General features: G+C 38.9%; 1 protein-coding gene across 1 annotated transcript in view; it reads right to left on the bottom strand.

Moving 5' to 3' along the window:
* Positions 1 to 508: 508 nt before the first annotated feature.
* Positions 509 to 21321, bottom strand: part of Mccc2 (methylcrotonyl-CoA carboxylase subunit 2) — an 86446-nt gene continuing 65633 nt past the window's right edge. Inside the window, exons 15-18 of the mRNA XM_026393235.2 lie at positions 20482 to 20638; positions 19479 to 19593; positions 8005 to 8090; positions 509 to 5199 (exon numbers count right to left, since the gene is read on the bottom strand). Of these exons, the coding sequence (XP_026249020.2) occupies positions 5082 to 5199; positions 8005 to 8090; positions 19479 to 19593; positions 20482 to 20638 (476 nt within the window). The 3' untranslated portion in view covers positions 509 to 5081. The remainder of the gene's footprint in view (positions 5200 to 8004; positions 8091 to 19478; positions 19594 to 20481; positions 20639 to 21321) is intronic.

Below are 21321 nucleotides of genomic sequence, written 5' to 3' on the forward strand. Positions count from 1 at the left end.
CAGTAGTTTTGAAAGCACCAGGGTCATGATAATATCCAACAATACCTATAGCATAAAAATACAATTATAGAACAGAATTTAGCAAAAAGTCTATACACTTTGACCCAACTATCCCACTTGGAGAAATTTACCCTAGGAAAATAATCACATAATCACATGTATGTAAATAAATAGGAAAGATGTTCATTGCAACATTACCTGAAATACTGTAAGTGGGGAATAAGAAATAAGCAGCCTGTAACAATAGGGGAGCAGTTACATGACATCTGTACAATTTAATACCATGCAATATCAAAATTGGCAGAAGAAATATTAAATGACATGAAAACATGTCAATATATTTATAATACATTAAGTAAAAATGTAGATCACAGAGTAAGTTGGAATACATCATCTCTCCAACACAAATTCTTTTTAAAATTTTTTATTGGTTTTAATTAGTTATACATGACAGTATAATGCATTTGGAGTTGGAGAATATCATACCTTAGTATGAAATAAGCCAATCCCAAAAAAACACAGGCCAAAAGTTTTCTCTGATGTGCAAATGCTAATTGAAAATAAGGTGGGGTCTAGGGAAGAAGAGAGTGACTTTAGATTATGTAGAGGGGAATGAAGGGGGGAGGGAATATGGGGATACGAAGGACAGTAGAATGAAACAGACATTATTACCTTATATACATATATGACAGCATGACCAATATGATTCTACAATATGTACAATCAGAAAAATGAGATATTATACCCCATTTATTTATGATATAGCAAAACAAATTCTTATAAGTAGAAAAAATACAAAAAACATTAATAGCAGCAGTTCTCTCTGGGTGGTAGGATTATGGAGATTTTTGTTATTGCTGTTTTTCCCCTTATTTTTTTCACTTTGTCCCCCTAAATTTTCCGTAATAAATTTCAATTATTTTAAATCAAGTTATTTTTAAGTTATTGTCTTATACAGGGATGTGATTAATAGAACTATGGTTGAAAAATGTTGAATACATTTCCTACAGAGATGTCTTGCTAGTAGTCTACTTGTTTTTTAAGTTCACTTCTTAAATTAATACTTACTGAATTACATCTTTAAAATTATCTTTTTTCCAACTTAATTCTAAGAAGTTGTTCTGGGCACATTTTCCCTTTTTGGTAACTTCCTTTTGAAATCACAGCCTTCTAAGATCTTAGTCGTCCTCAAAGACACCTAAGGAACACCACAAACTATTATCTAAGTCACTTTTGAGAGAGCTGACAAACTGAACAGCTGAGCTATTGTGGGCACAACAGCAAATATAATCATCCCTGCCCTAGTAAGCCCTGCCCTCTACCCCGTGTCAATTAGATCTCTCTCAAAAATGCTAATGTGGATTTTATGATTGGTATCATACTGAAATCTACATTAAAAGTTACAAAGCAGGTATCTTGGATACTGGCTAGTAAAAATTATCAAAAGCTGACACATTAAAAGTACTCAGTCCAGGGGCTGGGGTTGTAGCTCAGTGGTAGAGCACTTGCCTTGCAAGCGTGAGGCCCTGGGTTCGGTCCCCAGCACCACGTAAAAATAAAAACAAATTTAAAAAATAATTAAAAAAAGAACAATAATAATATTGTGTCCATCTACAACTAAAAAAAAAAAAAATACTCAGTCCATGGTAACAATGAATTCCAGATAGACTGACCGTGTACTCCAATCTGCCCAGGCAGTTTCAGTGCAGACCTGACCCCTGTGAGGTCACTGGTAGATCATTTCACTCTCAGACATGTCCCAGTGTGGATGATAAATTACCTTCACTACAGGGCCCATCATCTGGAATGTACATTTGTGTAGAAAGGTAAAAGGTGGAAAGAAATTTCATTTTGCTGTTAACAACTTTATGCTTAGTGTGCTGATCCCAGATATAAGGGAACTTGAAGCCCATTAGTTAAAAACAAACTAATTCTAAGTGTTTTGTGGAAAGGTTTTTTTATCAAAACAATACAAACTTGGATCATTATTCCTTGCACTTATTTTATAACAAATTTAAGAATATGACACTAGGCTATGATTATCTACTTCATTTTACTTAAATTATAATTTGAAAACATTTTGAAAACTGAAAACAAAAGTAATCTTGTCTCTTCATTCTTTAAGTACTGAGAGGCAAATTTAGAGACCAATTAGCTCTCTAATTAGCTGTACAGTTCTTAAAATTTTATGTAACTCATGTCCTTCTAACTAAATACATAAGTCAAAATGCAAAAAAAAACAACTATTTTGGTAAAAGTTGCAGTTATTATTGGATAAATTATAAAAATAATCTAATTTAAATGTGGTTTTTAGTGATGGCTGTCATACTTCTAAAAGAGAAAGGAAGAGCATGCCCCAAATAACCAAGAATCATTAACTTGATAGTTCCTACCAAATAAATATCACCTAGATTATATAAAGAAAACATTTTCATTTTCTGATGGATGAAATTTTTAATTCAAAATGTAATATAATCTTAGAACTTACTTAATGTGGTATTTCCACCATCTTAGAGCCTGTGAAGAAGGCCTCCTAGGAACAGGGTTCCTAAAAGGCAGAAACATCTGGAACATTCTTACTTGCTAGAAACAAAGTCTCCAGAACTAAAGGGAGCACATAGCTCTTCTTAAAATTGGAGGTGTTTATGCCTGAGATGGAACTAGATTCTACTTGGGCAAAAGATGTGCTATGTCTACAAAGCAAGAACAAAACAGTGACTCCTGACAGCAAGTGAACAAAACCAGAGTCCTCTGGGGAAAGGTGACTTACGCCGACGTTTAACAGTGAGGTGGCTTATGCCAAATCCAAAGCAGCCTTCATACCAAGGCCACTGGACACAGAATTCTTTTGATGCTCTACCCTCAAGGATTTAAACTAATGAAAAATAGTTAAGTGAAAGTGGACTTGTGCTTTTGTTTAAAAAAAAAATACCATGTTCCTTCTGAAAATGAAAACTACCTTTCATTCATGATTTTCTTTCTATATGTCACCCCATAAAAAGTTAAATTGACTTCCTGATATACAGGAAGCCTAAACAGAACATACAGACATTTGAAATATTAATTTTATTAAGAAAACATGATAGTTGTATCAAGTTGTATAATCAAACACCTAATTTTAAAATTTTATGTCCTGAGGACATCAATTATAATATGGACATTTTCATTCATTCAACAAATATTGAGCCCCTCAAGTGCCAGGCACTGTAGACACAGGATAAACAGATCCTTGCTCTCGTAGAGCTTACATTCTAGCAGTGGGCAATGTTAAAGAAACATTTATGACACAATGATGAATTTGTGATAGAGGCATATGATGTTTTATAAGAGCACACAGTAGGGAAGCCAGCCCAGTCCAGGGAAGTCACAAAAACATTCCTAAGGAAGTAGTGTTTATCAAAGAGAATCAAGAGCTTAAGCTGAAGGATAAGTGCTGAAGAAGCAAGAGGAGAAGAGTTCAGGTCAAGGGAGCCTTGTATATCTTTTGGTGGAAGAACTTAGGAGGTTCAAAGACCTGGACGTCTAGAATGGCCAGAGCTACTGTCCTGTGAAAAGAGGAGTCAAAGAGATGAGGTTAAAAAAGCAAAGATCAAGCAAGATCATGGAGGCCATTGGGGCCAGCTGGCACTTCACAAGAAACCACTGAATGATTTTAAGGAAGGGAGCAGTCTGACCAGATGTGTACTTTAGGGTGGCCTCTCTAACTCGAGAGGTGAACAGACAGGATGAGGTAAGACCAGATGCAGCAGACCACTCCTAAGGCCCGTGCTGGTAAGAGACAAAAATAAGTGGAAGAGTTCAAGAGACCATCAAGGAGGCAAAGTTATAGCACCTGATGACTGAATTGAGGCTCCTCCAAGACAACCAGGTGGATGTCCAGTAGACATGTTTTATAAGAGCACACAAGTGTAGAACCAGGGAAGAACTATGCTAGGAAGAGCCAATGCAGGAATGCATTTAGACGGGACTGAAGCCATGAGAGGGGAAAAATGGCCCAGCAAGAATGCACGTGTTTTATGCCATGAGAAATATGTGCATTTAATAATATGGGCCAGGGGCTTGGGGGAGGGGAAAATGGGAGCTGGGGGTAGGGGGAAATGGGAGATATTGTTTAATGGACACAGAGAATCAATGTGGGACAACAACAAGTTCTAGAGATGGATGGTGGTGATGGCTGCACAGTAATATGAAGGTACTTAATGCTAGTGAACTGTACACTCAAAATGGTTAAAAGGGTTAATTTCTTACATTAAAAAAGGAGATACTTTTGTGTTATTTGTATCTTTTCAGTATAAGAATGTATTTGTGTATTCCTTAATGAAAATTAAGACAAATAATAAAAGTGGGGGAGATCAGGAGATGAAGAGGATTCCACAAGGGAAACTAAAAAAGAAAGGCTAAAGGGATTGATGGAAAATCTAGAGGGTTGACTATGAAAGCCAAGGCTGCAGTTCAAGGAGGGAGTGTTCAATCCAACAGAATGCTACTGAAAAGTCAGATAAGGCTGGGAAACACTCCACTGGCTTCAGCAACATGGAGAGCAATGGTAACCGGACAGAGCTGTTGGCGGAAGCCAGAGAGGGGCAGAACAAGGAGAGAATAGGTTAGAAAGCAGGGCCCACAGTGCAGACAGGGAGAAATCTGACTACTATGGGAAGGAGATAGGATGGTGGCTGAAGAGAAAGGTAATAGATGATTCTTTAAAATAACTTAAAATATCATCAAGCCTAATCAGCAAAATAATCATTTCAGCAAATATAAACTTTATATTAATAATCTCAACCACACTGGAATTTATAGATTAAAGAACTTTTTATATTGTTTGTAGGATATAAAGGATAATTAGTCTCTTCATTTCATGGGTGATAAGATTGAGCCACGGAAAAATTTCTCTAAGAAAATTTAAAAGGAATTGATGCTCATCAAATAAATATCCTCATTGATTTTTTTTAAGGTAGAAAAGTACAATGTATTGTGTTAAGAACAAAAAATCACAGAAACACGTTCAAAAAATTTAAAATTTTAAGGTTACATATGATAATTTTTGGCACATGTCCAACAGAACACATTTTATATTCCAGCTACATCCTGAAAACGCCAAAGTCAGTCTTCTGGATGGGGGCGTTGAGGGCTGCACTAATACTGAGACCCAGAACCAATCTGGTGTCCACTGGATCGATAATCCCATCATCCCACAGCCTGACAAAAGAATAAAAACATGGGTTATTATGAACCTACCACCAAGCCACCATTTATACACACCATGAAGAGTCTTCTTCAGGTAATATACGGATCTACTGATTATCATCTTCATTACTTGAATCTCACAACAGAAACCATGTTCAAGAGATGGGAAAAGGGAAAGAAAAATAATGACTTTCACCCCAGGTCACCACAGAATGTTGTACCAAGCTTAAAGTGTTAGGAACTATTTACATAAGAAATCTCAATCCCTATTTTAAATTTCTTTTACTTATTTCAGGAAAAGCCTTCCTCTCCCTTTTCTGCCCTCACAAATGTACAAACCAAGTTGGTGTGCTTCTGCCATTACTAAGGAGAGCCACATGAACCAAGTAAAAATGTTAAGCCACTCTCTTCCCTGGGAAAGGTATAATTCTCCAAACCCCCAAACTCTTAAACTATGAAAGTTATGGAATAGGCTTCAATATATTTCATTAGTAAAATAAATGCCTTCAAATGTAGTGCTTTATTCTTGCTATGATAGGAAAACTAACAGTCCACTGATTTCAGAAGAAACATCTAAGTAGAAATTTTAGTTTGCTTTTCATCATCAACCTTCAAATTTATAAAGAAAAAGGAATGAAAAATATTATGTTTTAAAGGTCATTAGGAGGTGGCAGTTTTGCTTTCTTTAAACAAACGGCCTTTAATACCTAGACAACACATCAATTATTAAGCCATTGACAAACAGAAATCAAATCTTTTCTCATAAAATATTCATAATATGGACCCCAAAGTATCAATGGCCAATAAAAAGTCACACTTGTAATCTGTTGACAGGTGAACTGGTCACATCCCTTCTGCAATCTGCAGCAGCATGATCCCACAGGCATGGTGCAGAGGGGCTGGTTAATCACATCCATTAAAAGACTGCTCCAGGTAGGAGGTTGTCATCGAATGCCTGATAAAGCTTGACTATAAAAACAACTGAACAGAAGTAAACTAGGAAGCTATACAGGTCACTTGGAAGAATAAGGAAAATATTGGAAGGGCTGGGGATATAGCTCAGAGGTAGGGCACTCACGTGGGATGCGTGAGGCCCTGGGTTTTATTGCCAAGTGCCACAAAATCAAAAACACTGGAGATTCCAATAGCAGGTGATGACTGAGCTCTCTGAAAAGCCAGATCTAACCATGTTCATGCCGAAGCAGGCCAGGGTATTGCTGTTAAACTAAGATCTACTAAATCCAAGGACAGCATCATAAGCCAGCCGGAAAGTCCTTTCATCTTTGAGAGAAAGTTCCTCTCTCTGTGCCATCAACTGTCTCAACAGAATGGTGAAGCATCTACAGATAAACAGAGGGATCTTTCTATCTTTCAACATTTATTTCCAAAACTTTCAACATTTATTTCCAAAACTAAGTCTATCTGGGCCATTTGCTCTTTTGCTTTGAATGTAGTCCATTTAAAAAAATAACGATATTATGGAAATAATAAAGGATACAATCTTTCCCAAGAGATGACATTGCTTAGCCAGAACCAAAAAACAAGTTAATGGCTCACACAGGACTCTCTATTTTTCAAAGTTTAATATTTAAACTGTAACTGAACATTTCAGTCAAAGTTCTGTGTGAAAACAAAAATTGTCAGTGAGCTTACAACATATACTTTACATTTCATCTTCTACAGTAAATATCTTCTACAGTTTTCCATTGCTTTTTTGCCTCTACTGGCTCTTATATAAATCTGCTGTGTGATGGCAAAAGGAGGGACAAGTTTGTTTCTCAAATCAATAACTATAAAATATTTTGCTCTTAATTAAGTGAACTAATAAGCCAACACAGCAAAATATACCTGTAAATCTGTTTACATATATATTTAGCAAAATTTATACATATTTAGCAAGGAGACACATAGGTTTTAAAAAAAATCCAAATGTCATTATCTGAACTTTAATTATGGTCTTGAAATTCAACACGTTCATTCTTTGCACCCCAGCTACAAAGGGGCACTTCAAATCGTTGAAATGGATTCTAACTTTTGCTTTTCTTTTCTCCCTTTCTCTCCAGTAAATGGCATAAATCACAGCATAACCTAATTTTAAAAGACACAAATACTTGCTTTTTTCCCTCTGCCCATGGGATAAAAGAAAGACATGAAGCTTAAGTTTTCAGAATGCAGAACATTAAAGTTGTTGGAAAAAAAGATCTGGAAGCACACACCAGGAAGTCTCCAACTGAGACAGGCTGGGATAATTTATTACCTCATTAAGTGGCATAAAAAACAAACAACCAACAGCTATAATGGTGGGAGGTAATTATGTGACACATGGACCCTGGCTGTGACTGATCACCTCTGAGTACATGAGCACACTTGTTAGCAAGGGCCGATAGGTGTTCAAACCATCTCATGCTTAAAATGGGGTTAAAAACAAAACAATGAGAAAGAGGGATATGACAGGAACCCATGTTTTTAAGGAAAAATCAGCATTAACTCTGACAGTGACACGGTCAAGTTGTAATTCTTATTCCCAGCTCTCAGCATGGCCCAGCTCTGGTTACAGGGCCCCCTCCAGTCTCTGGATACCCCAATCAGGGGTGAGTTGGGGCAGGGGTGCAGAATCACCCAATGATAATATACCTATAATGCAGGGAAGCCTGGAAGAGGGGCAGCAGTTTAGCATAAAGAGACAACAGTACAAAATTAAGTTTGTCCAGAGGTTATTTTTGATTCCTCTGAAGGCTGATCATCCTGATTGTTGGGGGTCTCTGCAAAGCTGCCAGAAGGCACCCAGCAAGGAAGGAGTGATTCTCTGGCTCCCACCTTGCACTGGAATAGTAAGGGTTCCCTTCCTCTTCAAACTGCTTAATGATTGGCTCTTTTAAAGCTGCTTCATCAGCACTGGACAACTGAAAGAAAAGGAGCCATGAATAAGTCATTGTCTTTGGAATAATTGATACCATTTAGAAAACCTCAAAAAAAAACAGACAATCCCATGAACAATACGCTACAACCAACATTTTTGTGGTGAGGTATTCATTACAAGTGATACTTTAAGATGCATGATCTCTCCTGACACAGAAGTACCAAATTATTTTACCATTACTTCTTCCTTATCAGAAACAGCATCCTGAGACCATTTAATGAAAGGTTCAAACCCAGGATAGCATGTACCTCTGTATTCCAGCAAGGTAAAATAATGGATGTGAATTACAGAGTAAAACAGAAGAACTACATTATTTTTAGCAGCCTCTGGTTAAGAACATAAAGAAAGAAGAATAATACAAGTGGAAGAAATGATTTACAGTAGAGGGGGTAGAGAGAGAAGAGGGGAGGGGAGGGGAGGGGAGGGGGGATAGTAGAGAATAGAATAGACAGCAGAATACATCAGACACTAGAATGGCAATATGTCAATCAATGGAAGGGTAACTGATGTGATACAGCAATCTGTATACGGGGTAAAAATGGGAGTTCATAACCCACTTGAATCAAACTGTGAAATATGATATATTAAGAACTGTGTAATGTTTTGAACTACCAACAATAAAAAAAAGAACAAAGAATTGTAAGATTTTCCTTCAAAATAACCGATTTCTGTCTTATCTTTTCTTTATTTTTTTCATTTGTAGTACTGGGATTGGACAGGGCCTGTCCTACATTAGGCAAGTGTTCTACCACTAAAACTTTTTAAAGCTTACAGGGGGGTAAAATAAATAGCTGAGAGATGGTTTCCCTCGCTGAAAATTTAATGGTTTTCTTATTGGCATTAGAAGGACCAAGTGATAGTTATTAGCTCAGATGTAAAAGATATTTGGAATTTATTTTGCCATCTTAAAAAATATTTTCAACTTAAAAAAAACTGCACCAAAACAAATTACTTATTTCAAATAAATTCTCCCTTCTTTTAATACTTTAATATTATTTAAATATTTTAATATCATTTTATAGGTCAAGAATTTGGAGTAAGAACCACTAGCACACTGCACTTTCCTTTCATATATACAAAGGAATGAATTTACAAATCTGTGTATCAATTAGGCAAATAACAACTATTTAACAAGGGATCATTATGCTAGGCTTCATGAAGTTTAAGACATATCTTCAAAATACCAGGTAGCATTTCATACCCTACCTTCCCCACCTCCACTACCTTCCCACTTCCCCTACCAACGCCACCATCCTTGGCCCCCTCCCAACCCCATCCTGACACACACTCACAAACAAAGCTATCCTTTTGCTTTGATACTAGTTGGTACTAAAGTGAATCTAAAACCTCAGTGTAAGAGCGGACACCCCGCCGAGGCAGTCAGCGGCCAGCATCCGGGAAAGCTGAAGGATACACCGCCACTCTCCTTCAGAGTGCGACATCAAAACAGGTCGGTGTCATTCAGCTCACCCCCCAGACAGCGGGAATTCGCATAAAATCTCTCCTAGGCTTGCCGGGAGAGGGAGTATCAAGCTGAGCCTCCATACAGGCCAGGGGGAAACCAGAGACACCTGACCTCCAACCCCTCCTCCCAGTAGCAGCCAAAAGGAAACCTGGCTAGCCAGCGCTGGGGGAGGGGCAAGCAGAAAAAATCAAAGTGATAGAGTGCCAGGGATCCCAGCAGCCTGCAGCAGGGCCCGGAGAGCCAGGCCAACTGATTCGCGTGGCCTGCCCTGCGGCTACAGAAGGCGTGGCGCCTCAGTGAAGCCATTAATTGGCAAGCAGGGAGGTTAGGGAAGGCCATTAGGTGGAATCCCACCAGCCAAGCCCACACGGACCCTTGGGCCGAGCACGGGTTCTCAGAAGGGGAAGGAAGCGGTACAGTCCCATCCCCCACAGCGGACACCCCGCCGAGGCAGTCAGCGGCCAGCATCCGGGAAAGCTGAAGGATACACCGCCACTCTCCTTCAGAGTGCGACATCAAAACAGGTCGGTGTCATTCAGCTCACCCCCCAGACAGCGGGAATTCGCATAAAATCTCTCCTAGGCTTGCCGGGAGAGGGAGTATCAAGCTGAGCCTCCATACAGGCCAGGGGGAAACCAGAGACACCTGACCTCCAACCCCTCCTCCCAGTAGCAGCCAAAAGGAAACCTGGCTAGCCAGCGCTGGGGGAGGGGCAAGCAGAAAAAATCAAAGTGATAGAGTGCCAGGGATCCCAGCAGCCTGCAGCAGGGCCCCGGAGATCCAGGCCAACTGATTCGCGTGGCCTGCCCTGTGGCTACAGAAGGCGTGGCGCCTCAGTGAAGCCATTAATTGGCAAGCAGGGAGGTTAGGGAAGGCCATTAGGTGGAATCCCACCAGCCAAGCCCACACGGACCCTTGGGCCGAGCACGGGTTCTCAGAAGGGGAAGGAAGCGGTACAGTCCCATCCCCCACAGCGGACACTCCACCGAGGCAGTCAGCGGAAAGCATCCGGGAAAGCTGAAGGATACACCGCCACTCTCCTTCAGAGTGCAACATCAAAACAGCGGACACTCCATCCAGGCAGTCAGTGGACACCATCCGGGAAAGCTGAAGAATACACCACCACTCTCCAACAGCTTGCAACATCAAAACAGCCAGCAGCAGGACCCCGGAGATCCAGGCCAACTGATTCGCGCGGCCTGCCCCGCAGCTACAGAAGGCGTGGCGCCTCAGAGAAGCCATTAATTAGCAAGCAGGGAGGTTAGGGACTGCCATTAGGTGGAATCCCGCCAGCCAAGCCCACCGCCCACGCCCGGAACAGGCCCAGCGATCTGCCAGCATTGTAGTCACGACACCCCAATTGGAATAGGGACAGAGCAGAGCCGCCTTCCACTCCCGGAACAGGCCCAGAGAGCCGCCAGCGTGGTAGACACGTCACCCCAATTGGAGTAGGGGCACAGCCGCCGCCCGCACCTGCAAGGGAGACTTTTCAAGTATACAAGAGCAACATAAATAAATAGGGGGTAAATTTCAAAACACAACAGTTGCACCAAGCAGAAAGAAACGCGAGCAGTATGAAAAGACAAGGAAAGAAAGGTCCACAAGCAATGCAGGTCAACTCAACTTTAGAAGAGGTAATAGCTGCAACAGATGGAATATCAGATAAAGAGTTCAGGATATATATGCTTCAGATGATCTGGAGTCTCAAGGAAGACATGAGACAGCAAAATCAGACAATGAAAGATCACATTGACAAACAAATCCAGGAAGTAAAAGATCAATTTCACAGGGAGATAGAGGTAATAAAAAACAAACAAATTGAAATTCTAGAAATGCAGGAAACAATAAACCAACTTAAAAACTCAATTGAGAATACTACCAGCAGAGTAGATCACTTAGAAGAGAGAACATCAGACAATGAAGACAAAGTATTTCAACTGGAAAAGAACATAGACAGCTCAGCAAGTCTGCTAAGAAACCATGAGCAGAACATCCAAGAATTATGGGACAATATCAAAAGACCAAATTTAAGAGTCATTGGGATACAGGAAGGCACAGAGCTCCATTCCAAAGGAATAAACAGTCTATTCAGTGAAATAATACGAGAAAACTTCCCAGAATTGAAGATTGAGACAGAATCCCAAATCCTAGAAGCCTACAGGACGCCGAATGTGCAAAATCATAAGAGATCCACACCTAGACACATTATAATGAAGATGTCCAACATACAGAATAAGGAGAGAATTTTAAAAGCTGCAAGAGAAAGAAAGCAGATTATATTTAGGGGTAAACCAATCAGGATAACAGCTGATCTCTCAACACAGACTCTGAAAGCTAGAAGATCCTGGAATAACATATTTCAAACACTGAAAGACAATGGGCTCCAACCAAGAATCGTGTATCCGGCGAAATTAAGCTTCAGGTTAGAAGATGAAATTAAAACCTTCCACAATAAACAAAAGTTAAAAGAATTCGCAGCTAGAAAACCATCTCTTCAAAAAATCCTTGGCAAAACATTACAGGAAGAGGAAATGGAAAACAACATTGAAAACCAACAATGGGAGGTAGGACAGTAAAGGGGGGAAAGTAGTCAAAGAGGATAACAAATCAGGTTTAGTAACATCAATAAACAAATATGGATAGAAGAGCAAACCATATCTCAATAATAACCCTAAATGTTAATGGCTTAAACTCACCAATTAAGAGACATAGGCTAGTAGAATGGATCAAAAAACAAGACCCAACAATATGCTGTCTACAGGAGACGCATTTGATAGGAAAAGATATACATAGACTGAAGGTGAAAGGTTGGGAAAAATCATATCACTCATATGGACCGCGGAAACAAGCAGGAGTGTCCATACTCATATCTAATAAAATAGATTTCAAGCCAAAGCTAATCAAAAGGGATATAGAAGGACACTTCATACTGCTCAAGGGAACCATACACCAACAAGACATAACAATCATAAATATATATGCCCCAAATAATGGTGCAGCTGTATTCATCAAGCAAACTCTTCTCAAGTTCAAGAGTCTAATAGACCAACATACAATAATCATGGGAGACTTCAACACACCTCTCTCACCACTGGACAGATCTTCCAAACAAAAGTTAAATAAGGAAACTATAGAACTCAATAACACAATTAACAACCTAGACTTAATTGACATATACAGACTATACCACCCAACATCAAGTAGCTACACTTTTTTCTCAGCAGCACATGGAACCTTCTCAAAAATAGACCATATACTATGTCACAGGGCAACTCTTAGACAATACAAAGGGGTAGAGATAATACCATGCATCTTATCTGATCATAATGGAATGAAACTGAAAATCAATGATAAAAGAAGAAAGGAAAAAGCAAGCATCACCTGGAGAATGAACAATAGGTTGCTGAGTGATCAATGGGTTTTAGAAGACATCAAGGAGGAAATTAAAAAATTCCTAGAGTTAAATGAAAACACAGACACAACATATCGGAATCTATGGGACACATTGAAAGCAGTTCTAAGAGGAAAATTCATTGCTTGGAGTTCATTCCTCAAAAAAAGAAAAAACCAACAAATAAATGATCTCATACTTCATCTCAAAATCCTAGAAAAAGAAGAGCAAAACAACAGCAAAAGAAGTAGAAGGCAAGAAATAATTAAAATCAGAGCTGAAATTAATGAAATTGAAACAAAAGAAACAATTGAAAAAATTGACAAAACTAAAAGCTGGTTCTTTGAAAAAATAAATAAAATTGACAGACCCTTAGCCATGCTAACGAAGAGAAGAAGAGAGAGAACCCAAATTACTAGCATACGGGATGAAAAAGACAATATCACAACAGACACTTCAGAAATACAGAAGATAATCAGAAATTACTTTGAATCCTTATACTCCAATAAAATAGAAGATAGTGAAGGCATAGATAAATTCCTTGAGTCCTATGATCTGCCCAGATTGAGCCAGGAGGATATAGACAACCTAAACAGACCAATAACAATAGAGGAAATAGAAGAAACCATCAAAAGACTACCAACTAAGAAAAGCCCAGGACCGGATGGGTATACAGCAGAGTTTTACAAAACCTTTAAAGAGGAACTAACACCAATACTTTTCAAGCTATTTCAGGAAATAGAAAAAGAGGGAGAACTTCCAAATTCATTCTACGAGGCCAACATCACCCTGATTCCGAAACCAGACAAAGACACATCAAAGAAGGAAAACTACAGACCAATATCTCTAATGAACCTTGACGCAAAAATCCTCAATAAAATTCTGGCGAATCGGATTCAAATACATATCAAAAAAATTATACATCATGATCAAGTAGGATTCATCCCTGGGATGCAAGGCTGGTTTAATATACGGAAATCAATAAATGTTATTCACCACATCAATAGACTTAAAAATAAGAACCATATGATCATCTCAATAGATGCAGAAAAAGCATTTGACAAAGTACAGCATCCCTTTATGTTCAAAACGCTAGAAAAATTAGGGATAACAGGATCATACCTCAACATTGTAAAAGCAATATATGATAAGCCACAGGCCAGCATCATTCTGAATGGAGAAAAATTGAAGGCATTCCCTCTAAGATCTGGTACAAGACAGGGATGCCCTCTCTCACCACTTCTGTTCAACATAGTCCTCGAAACACTGGCCAGAGCAATTAGACAGTCAAAAGAAATTAAAGGCATAAAAATAGGAAAAGAAGAACTTAAATTATCACTATTTGCAGATGATATGATTCTATACCTAGCAGACCCAAAAGGGTCTACAAAGAAGCTATTAGAGCTAATAAATGAATTCAGCAAAGTGGCAGGATATAAGATCAACACGCATAAATCAAAGGCGTTCCTGTATATGAGCGACAAATCCTCTGAAACGGAAATGAGGACAACTACTCCATTCACAATATCCCCCCAAAAAATAAAATACTTGGGAATCAACCTAACAAAAGAGGTGAAAGATTTATACAATGAAAATTACAGAACCCTAAAGAAAGACATAGAAGAAGACCTTAGAAGATGGAAAAACATACCCTGCTCATGGATAGGCAGAACTAACATCATCAAAATGGCGATATTACCCAAAGTTCTCTATAAGTTCAATGCAATGCCAATCAAAATCCCAACAGCATATCTTGTAGAAATAGATAAAAGAATCATGAAATTCATATGGAATAATAAAAGACCCAGAATAGCAAAAACAATACTAAGCAGGAAGTGTGAATCAGGCGGTATAGCGATACCAGACTTCAAACTATACTACAGAGCAATAGTAACAAAAACAGCATGGTACTGGTACCAAAACAGGCGGGTGGACCAATGGTACAGAATAGAGGACACAGCAACCAATCCACAAAACTACAACTATCTTATTTTTGATAAAGGGGCTAAAAGCATGCAATGGAGGAAGGATAGCATCTTCAACAAATGGTGCTGGGAAAACTGGAAATCCATTTGCACCAAAATGAATCTGAATCCCTATCTCTCGCCGTGCACAAAAGTTAACTCAAAATGGATCAAGGAGCTTGATATTAAATCTGAGACACGGCATCTGATAGAAGAAAAAGTTGGTTATGATCTACACGCTGTGGGATCGGGCTCCAAATTCCTCAATAGGACACCCATAGCGCTAGAGTTAACAAATAGAATCAACAAATGGGACTTACTCAAACTAAAAAGTTTTTTCTCAGCAAAAGAAACAATAAGAGAGATAAATAGGGAGCCTACATCCTGGGAACAAATCTTTACTCCACACACTTCAGATAGAGCCCTAATAACCAGAATATACAAAGAACTCAAAAAATTAGACAATAAGACAACAAATAACCCAATCAATAAATGGGCCAAGGACCTGAACAGACACTTCTCAGAGGAGGACATACAATCAATCAACAAGTACATGAAAAAATGCTCACCATCGCTAGCAGTCAGAGAAATGCAAATCAAAACTACCCTAAGATACCATCTCACTCCAGTAAGACTGGCAGCCTTTAGGAAGTCAAACAACAATAAGTGCTGGAGAGGATGCGGGGAAAAGGGCACTCTTGTTCATTGCTGGTGGGACTGCAAATTGGTGCAGCCAATTTGGAAAGCAGTATGGAGATTTCTCGGAAAGCTGGGAATGGAACCACCATTTGACCCAGCTATTCCCCTTCTCGGTCTATTCCCTAAAGCCCTAACAAGAGCATGCTACAGGGACACTGCTACATCGATGTTCATAGCAGCTCAATTCACGATAGCAAGACTGTGGAACCAGCCTAGATGCCCTTCAATAGATGAATGGATAAAAAAAATGTGGCATTTATACACTATGGAGTATTACTCTGCATTAAAAAATGACAAAATTATAGAATTTGGAGGGAAATGGATGGCATTAGAGCAGATTATGCTAAGTGAAGCTAGTCAATCTTTAAAAAACAAATACCAAATGACTCCTTTGATATAAGGGGTGTAAACAAGGACAGGGTAGGGACGAAGAGCTTGAGAAGAATATTTACAGTAAACAGGGATGAGAGGTGGGAGGGAAAGGGAGTGAGAAGGGAAATTGCATGGAAATGGAAGGCGATCCTCAGGGTTATACAAAATGTCATATAAGAGGTAAGGAGGGGTAAGTCAAGAGAATACAAATGGAAGACATGATTTACAGTAGAAGGGGTAGAGAGAGAAAAGGGGAGGGGAGGGGAGGGGAGGGGGGATAGTAGACAATAGGACAGACAGCAGAATACATCAGACACTAGAAAGGCAATATGTCAATCAATGGAAGGGTAACTGATGTGATACAGCAATTTGTATACGGGGTAAAAGCGGGAGTTCATAATCCACTTGAATCAAACCGTGTAATATGATGTATTAAGAACTATGTAATGTTATGAACGACCAATAAAAAAAAAAAAATAAAAAATAAAACCTCAGTGTAAGTCTACATAGTTCCTGCTGCTTGGTAAAGACAATCAGGGATGTAAGGCAGGGGTGAATGCACTCAGGGAGGCAGGAACCACCTCTCCAGCTTTATATTATCCCTAACTCTGCAAACTAACTGGTAGACCAGGTGATTTCAGAATGGCAGGATAGAGCCCAAGAAGGCAGGGCCTCCTCCATTTTATACTTTCTTTCTCTGATGAGACAACAGTTCACCTAAGCAACTTCAGAAACACACATTCCTAAACACATGTCCCCCAGCCTTCAAAAATGTTGGTGCCTCCACAAAACAGTTAAAAGTTATAACTAAAAAATATTAATGCCAAATTTCAGAAGAATCTGAGACACAAACAAAAGAATCCAGCCAGGCACGGTGGCACACATCTGTAATCCCAGCAGCTCAGGAGGCTGAGGCAGGAGGACCACGAATTAAAGCCAGATTCAGCAATTTAGTGAAGCCCTAAGCAACTCAGTAGGACCCTGTCTCTAAATAAAATACCAAAAAGGGGGGGGGGGGCTGGGGTTATGGCTGAGTGGTCAAGTGCCCCTGAGTTCTATCCCCAGTACCAAAAAAATATCCATTATAAAAGCAGCCGCTTGGGTTAGGGTTGTAGCTCAGTGGCAAAGCACTCACCTAGCATGTACAAGGCCCTGGGTTCGATCCTCAGCACCACATAAAAATAAATAAAACTACAACTACAACTAAAACATTTTAAATTTTAAATAAATACATAAAAGCAGCCGCTTGCTGACTTGCCCTTCATCAAGTTTCCACTACCCTTTCCATTTTTCTTTAAACTTTCCTGGAACACAAATGTTATTCAATTCTCAGTAAATGACTGATTCCGCCCACTCGAGGTATCCTTAACAACAATCTAAAGGTAAAAATAGAGAAAAATAAAATTTTGCTGCTTTCAGTCATAAAATCAAAGAAGTAAATCAGATTTATTGAAATGTCACTAACTGCAAACGAATAAGAATCATCTTTATGCCTCAGGCACTCAGAGTTCTGAAAAAACTGTAAAAGTGACCAGAGATGGAGGCGGAGTTGTGGCTCAGTGGTAGAACACTTGCCTAGCATGTGTGAGGCACTGGGTTTGATCCCCAGCATCACATAAAAAACTAAATCAAATAAAGGTATTGTGTCCACCTACAACTAAAAATATTTTTTTAAAAATGTGATCAGAGATGTACCTCAGATGAAATCACTTTTAAAAAGAAAGTCAGACATGTAGATCAATGGTACAGAATGGAAGACACAGAGAACAACTCACATAAATATGGTTATTTTATACCACACAAAGGTGCTAAAAACATGATTTGCAGAAAACACAGCCCCTTCAACAAATGGGGCTGGAAAAACTGGAAATCCATCTGTAGCAAAATGAAATTAAACCTCTCTCACCCTGCACAAAAATCAACTCAAAGTGGATCAAAGACTTCAGCATTAGAACAGAGACCCTATGCCTAATAGAAGAAAAAGTAGGACCAAATCTCCACTATGTCAGCTTAGGACCCGACTTCCTTAATAAGACTCCTACAGTGCAAGAATTAAAATCAAGAATCAATAAATGGGATGAATTCATGGGCTGGGACTGTAGCTCAGTGGTAGAGCACTTGCTTAGCATGCATGAGCCACTGGGTTTGATCCTCAGCACCACATAAAAATAAACAAATAAAATAAAGGCATTCTATCCATCTACAACTACTAAATAAATAAGTAAATAAATGGGATGGATTCAAATTAAAAAGCTTCTTTTCAGCAAAGGAAACAATAATGCAAAGAGAGAGCCTACAGAATGGGTGAAAATCTTTACCACATGCACCTTAGATAGAGAGAGCACTAATCCCAGAATATATAAGAACTCAAAAAACTTAATACCAAAAAAAACAAATAACCCAATCAATCAATGGGCTAAGGAACTGAACAGACACTTCACAGAAGAAGAAACACAATTGATCAATGAATATATGAAAAAATGTTCATCATCTCTAGTGATTACAGAAATGCAAATCAAAACTACTCTGAGATTTCATCTCACTCCCATCAGAATGGCAATTATCAAAAATACAAGCAATAATAAGTGTTGGCGAGGATGTGAAGAAAAAGGTTCACTTATAAATTGCTGGTGGGACTGCAAATTGGTGCAGTAAAGAGATTCCTGGAAAGTAGTAAGGAGATTCCTTACTTGGAATGGAACCACCATTTGACCCAGCTATTCCACTCCTCAGTTTATACCCAAAGGACTTAAAATCAGCATATTACAATGATGCAGTTACATCAATGTTTATAGCAGCTCAATTCAAAATAGCTAAACTATGGAACCAACCTAGATGCCCTTCAACAGATGAATGGATAAAGAAAATGGGGTACATACACACAATGATACATTACTCAGCCTTAAAGAAAAATCAAATTATGGCATTTGTAGGTAAATGAATGGAGCTGGAGAATATCATCCTAAGTGAAATAAGCCAAACCCCTCAAAAAACAAAGGCCAAATGTTTTCTCTGATAAGTGGATGCTAATCCATAATGGGGGTGGAGGTTGAAAAGAATGAAGGAACTTTGGATTGTGCAGAGGAGAGTGAGGGAGAGGAAGGAAAGAAGTGTGGGGATGGGAAGAACAGTGGAATGAGATGGACATTATTACCCTATATACATGTATGATTATACTACCGGTATGACTCTGCATGTTCAGCCAGAGGAAGGAAAAGTTGTGCTCCATTTGTGTACAATGTGTTAAAATACATTCTACTGTCATGTATAACTAATTAGAACAAATAAAAAAATAAAATAAATAATAAAAAAGTAAAAAAAAAAGAAAAAAGAAAGTCAGAAAATATGTGTGTGAGCTTAAATTGCTAAAACGACTCCTGGATCAGCATCTTCTCAACCTTCCAGAGGGATTGTGGGTACTCCTAGACTCCAGTGTGTTCATTGGTGAAAGCCAGATCCAGAAGAAGAAATGTCATTTACCTGTTTCCCCTCTCGTGCTTTTTGGTCCTTTGCTATCATAGCTAACACACTGGCTGCCTGCTCTCCTCCCATCACTGAGATACGAGCATTTGGCCACATGTAGAGAAATCTTGGGCTGGGAGAAAAAGAATGATCTACTTAATTCAATGCACAACACAGACTTTTCAGAGGACACATTTTTTAATGAGTGATTCTTATTAAAAAGAACCTTCTTTTAAATAAGTGGTTCTTATTTCCAGGGGCACATTATAATCACCTGAAGAGGTTTAAAAAAATATATAACAATGAACAATGTCTGGAACCCCTGCTGCAGACCAATCTCCAGAGGTGGGGCCTCTGCATGCATGTGATTTTTAAGTTCTCCAGGTGACTCATTATGGGTATAAAAGTATTCATAATATCTTCTTATCTGTGGTCATGTCCCATTCCTGATTTTGGCTACACATGCCTATGTTCAGTTTGATGGAGAGATTATCAAGTTTGTTAACTTTTCAACTTAAGTTTGTTAATCTAACTACTTTGGGCTTTACCAATTCTTCTACCTTATGTTTGTTCCTCACTATATCTTTTCCATTTTTCTTGGACTTAAGATGCTGTTCCTCCTGAGCTGGATGCTCAGCTCATTGATTTTCATCCTTACTCTTCACCCAATATATACTTTTTTTTGGGGGGGGGTAGGCAATGTAGCTCTACGACTGAGCCCCCAAGTATACATATTTAAGACTGTAAACCTTCCTCAAAGCAAGATCTTAGCTGCATCACACAAGTTTTAATGTATAGACTTTTCATTATCAGCCATTTCAAATATTTCCTGATTGCCACTGTAGATTTTTTCCAAACAGAACCCTTAGCATTAAATGTAATTTCATTCCTCTAGATGATACCAATTATATATAACTGATCAAGATTTGTGAATGCCATCATTTCAAACATAAAATGACCACTTATGATAATACCTCAAGCATGCTTCTGTCTTTCAGAGAAAATCATGACAACCACCTACCTATATGCTCTGCCACACATCCCATAATTTCCAGCCCCATACGATCCCCCAATAATGACGGTTATCTTAGGCACGTTGGCACAGGCTACAGCAGCCACCATCTTGGCACCATCCTTGGCGATTCCTTCGGCTTCATACTCTCTACCAACCATGAATCCTAGGAGAGAGAACAGAAAGGAGCCTCAGGGTGACGGGCCTGATGTGCAATGCCAACTCCACCAAGGTTCTGGAAGGTCAACTTGTTTTACACTAATTTTCCTAGAAGGCTAACTCTAACAAAATATTTGTATGTGAAATATGTCCCCAAAAAGTGTGTTTTAAAAGGTAAAATAAATTTTTTCATCACTTTCAAAATTTTCTTAGAACAATTCATTTGGATACACAGAGAGATCCTCAAACAACAAAAGGAAGCAATCTCTCTTCAAGAAATCACCTCCAAGTAGAGACTTGACAATGAGAGCTTGTGACACGGCCACCTAAGGAAAAAGCACTGTAGCAAGCCACACTGTGAGGGCTTCCGTATCCAATGACCCAGTTTAAAATAAAGGCTGTTCCTTCTGCAGGATGGCTTTAAAACTTTGATGAAATAAAGATTAATATTTCATGGAGATGCTGAGTCCCTGCCAGTGACTCAATAGCAATTTTTTTTTCATTGAAATTATAAGATTCTGGGCTGGGGCTGTAGCTCAGTGGCAGAGCGCTTGCCTCGCACATGTGGGGCACTGGGTTCGATCCTCAGCATCACATAAAAATTAACAAATAAAATAAAGACATGCTGTCCATCTATAACTACAAAATTTAACATTAAAAAAAAGAGAAAGAAATTATAAGATCCTCTAC

This window comes from Urocitellus parryii, chromosome 1 (assembly GCF_045843805.1).
Source record: "Urocitellus parryii isolate mUroPar1 chromosome 1, mUroPar1.hap1, whole genome shotgun sequence".
In the NCBI taxonomy this organism is placed as follows: Eukaryota; Metazoa; Chordata; class Mammalia; order Rodentia; family Sciuridae; genus Urocitellus; species Urocitellus parryii.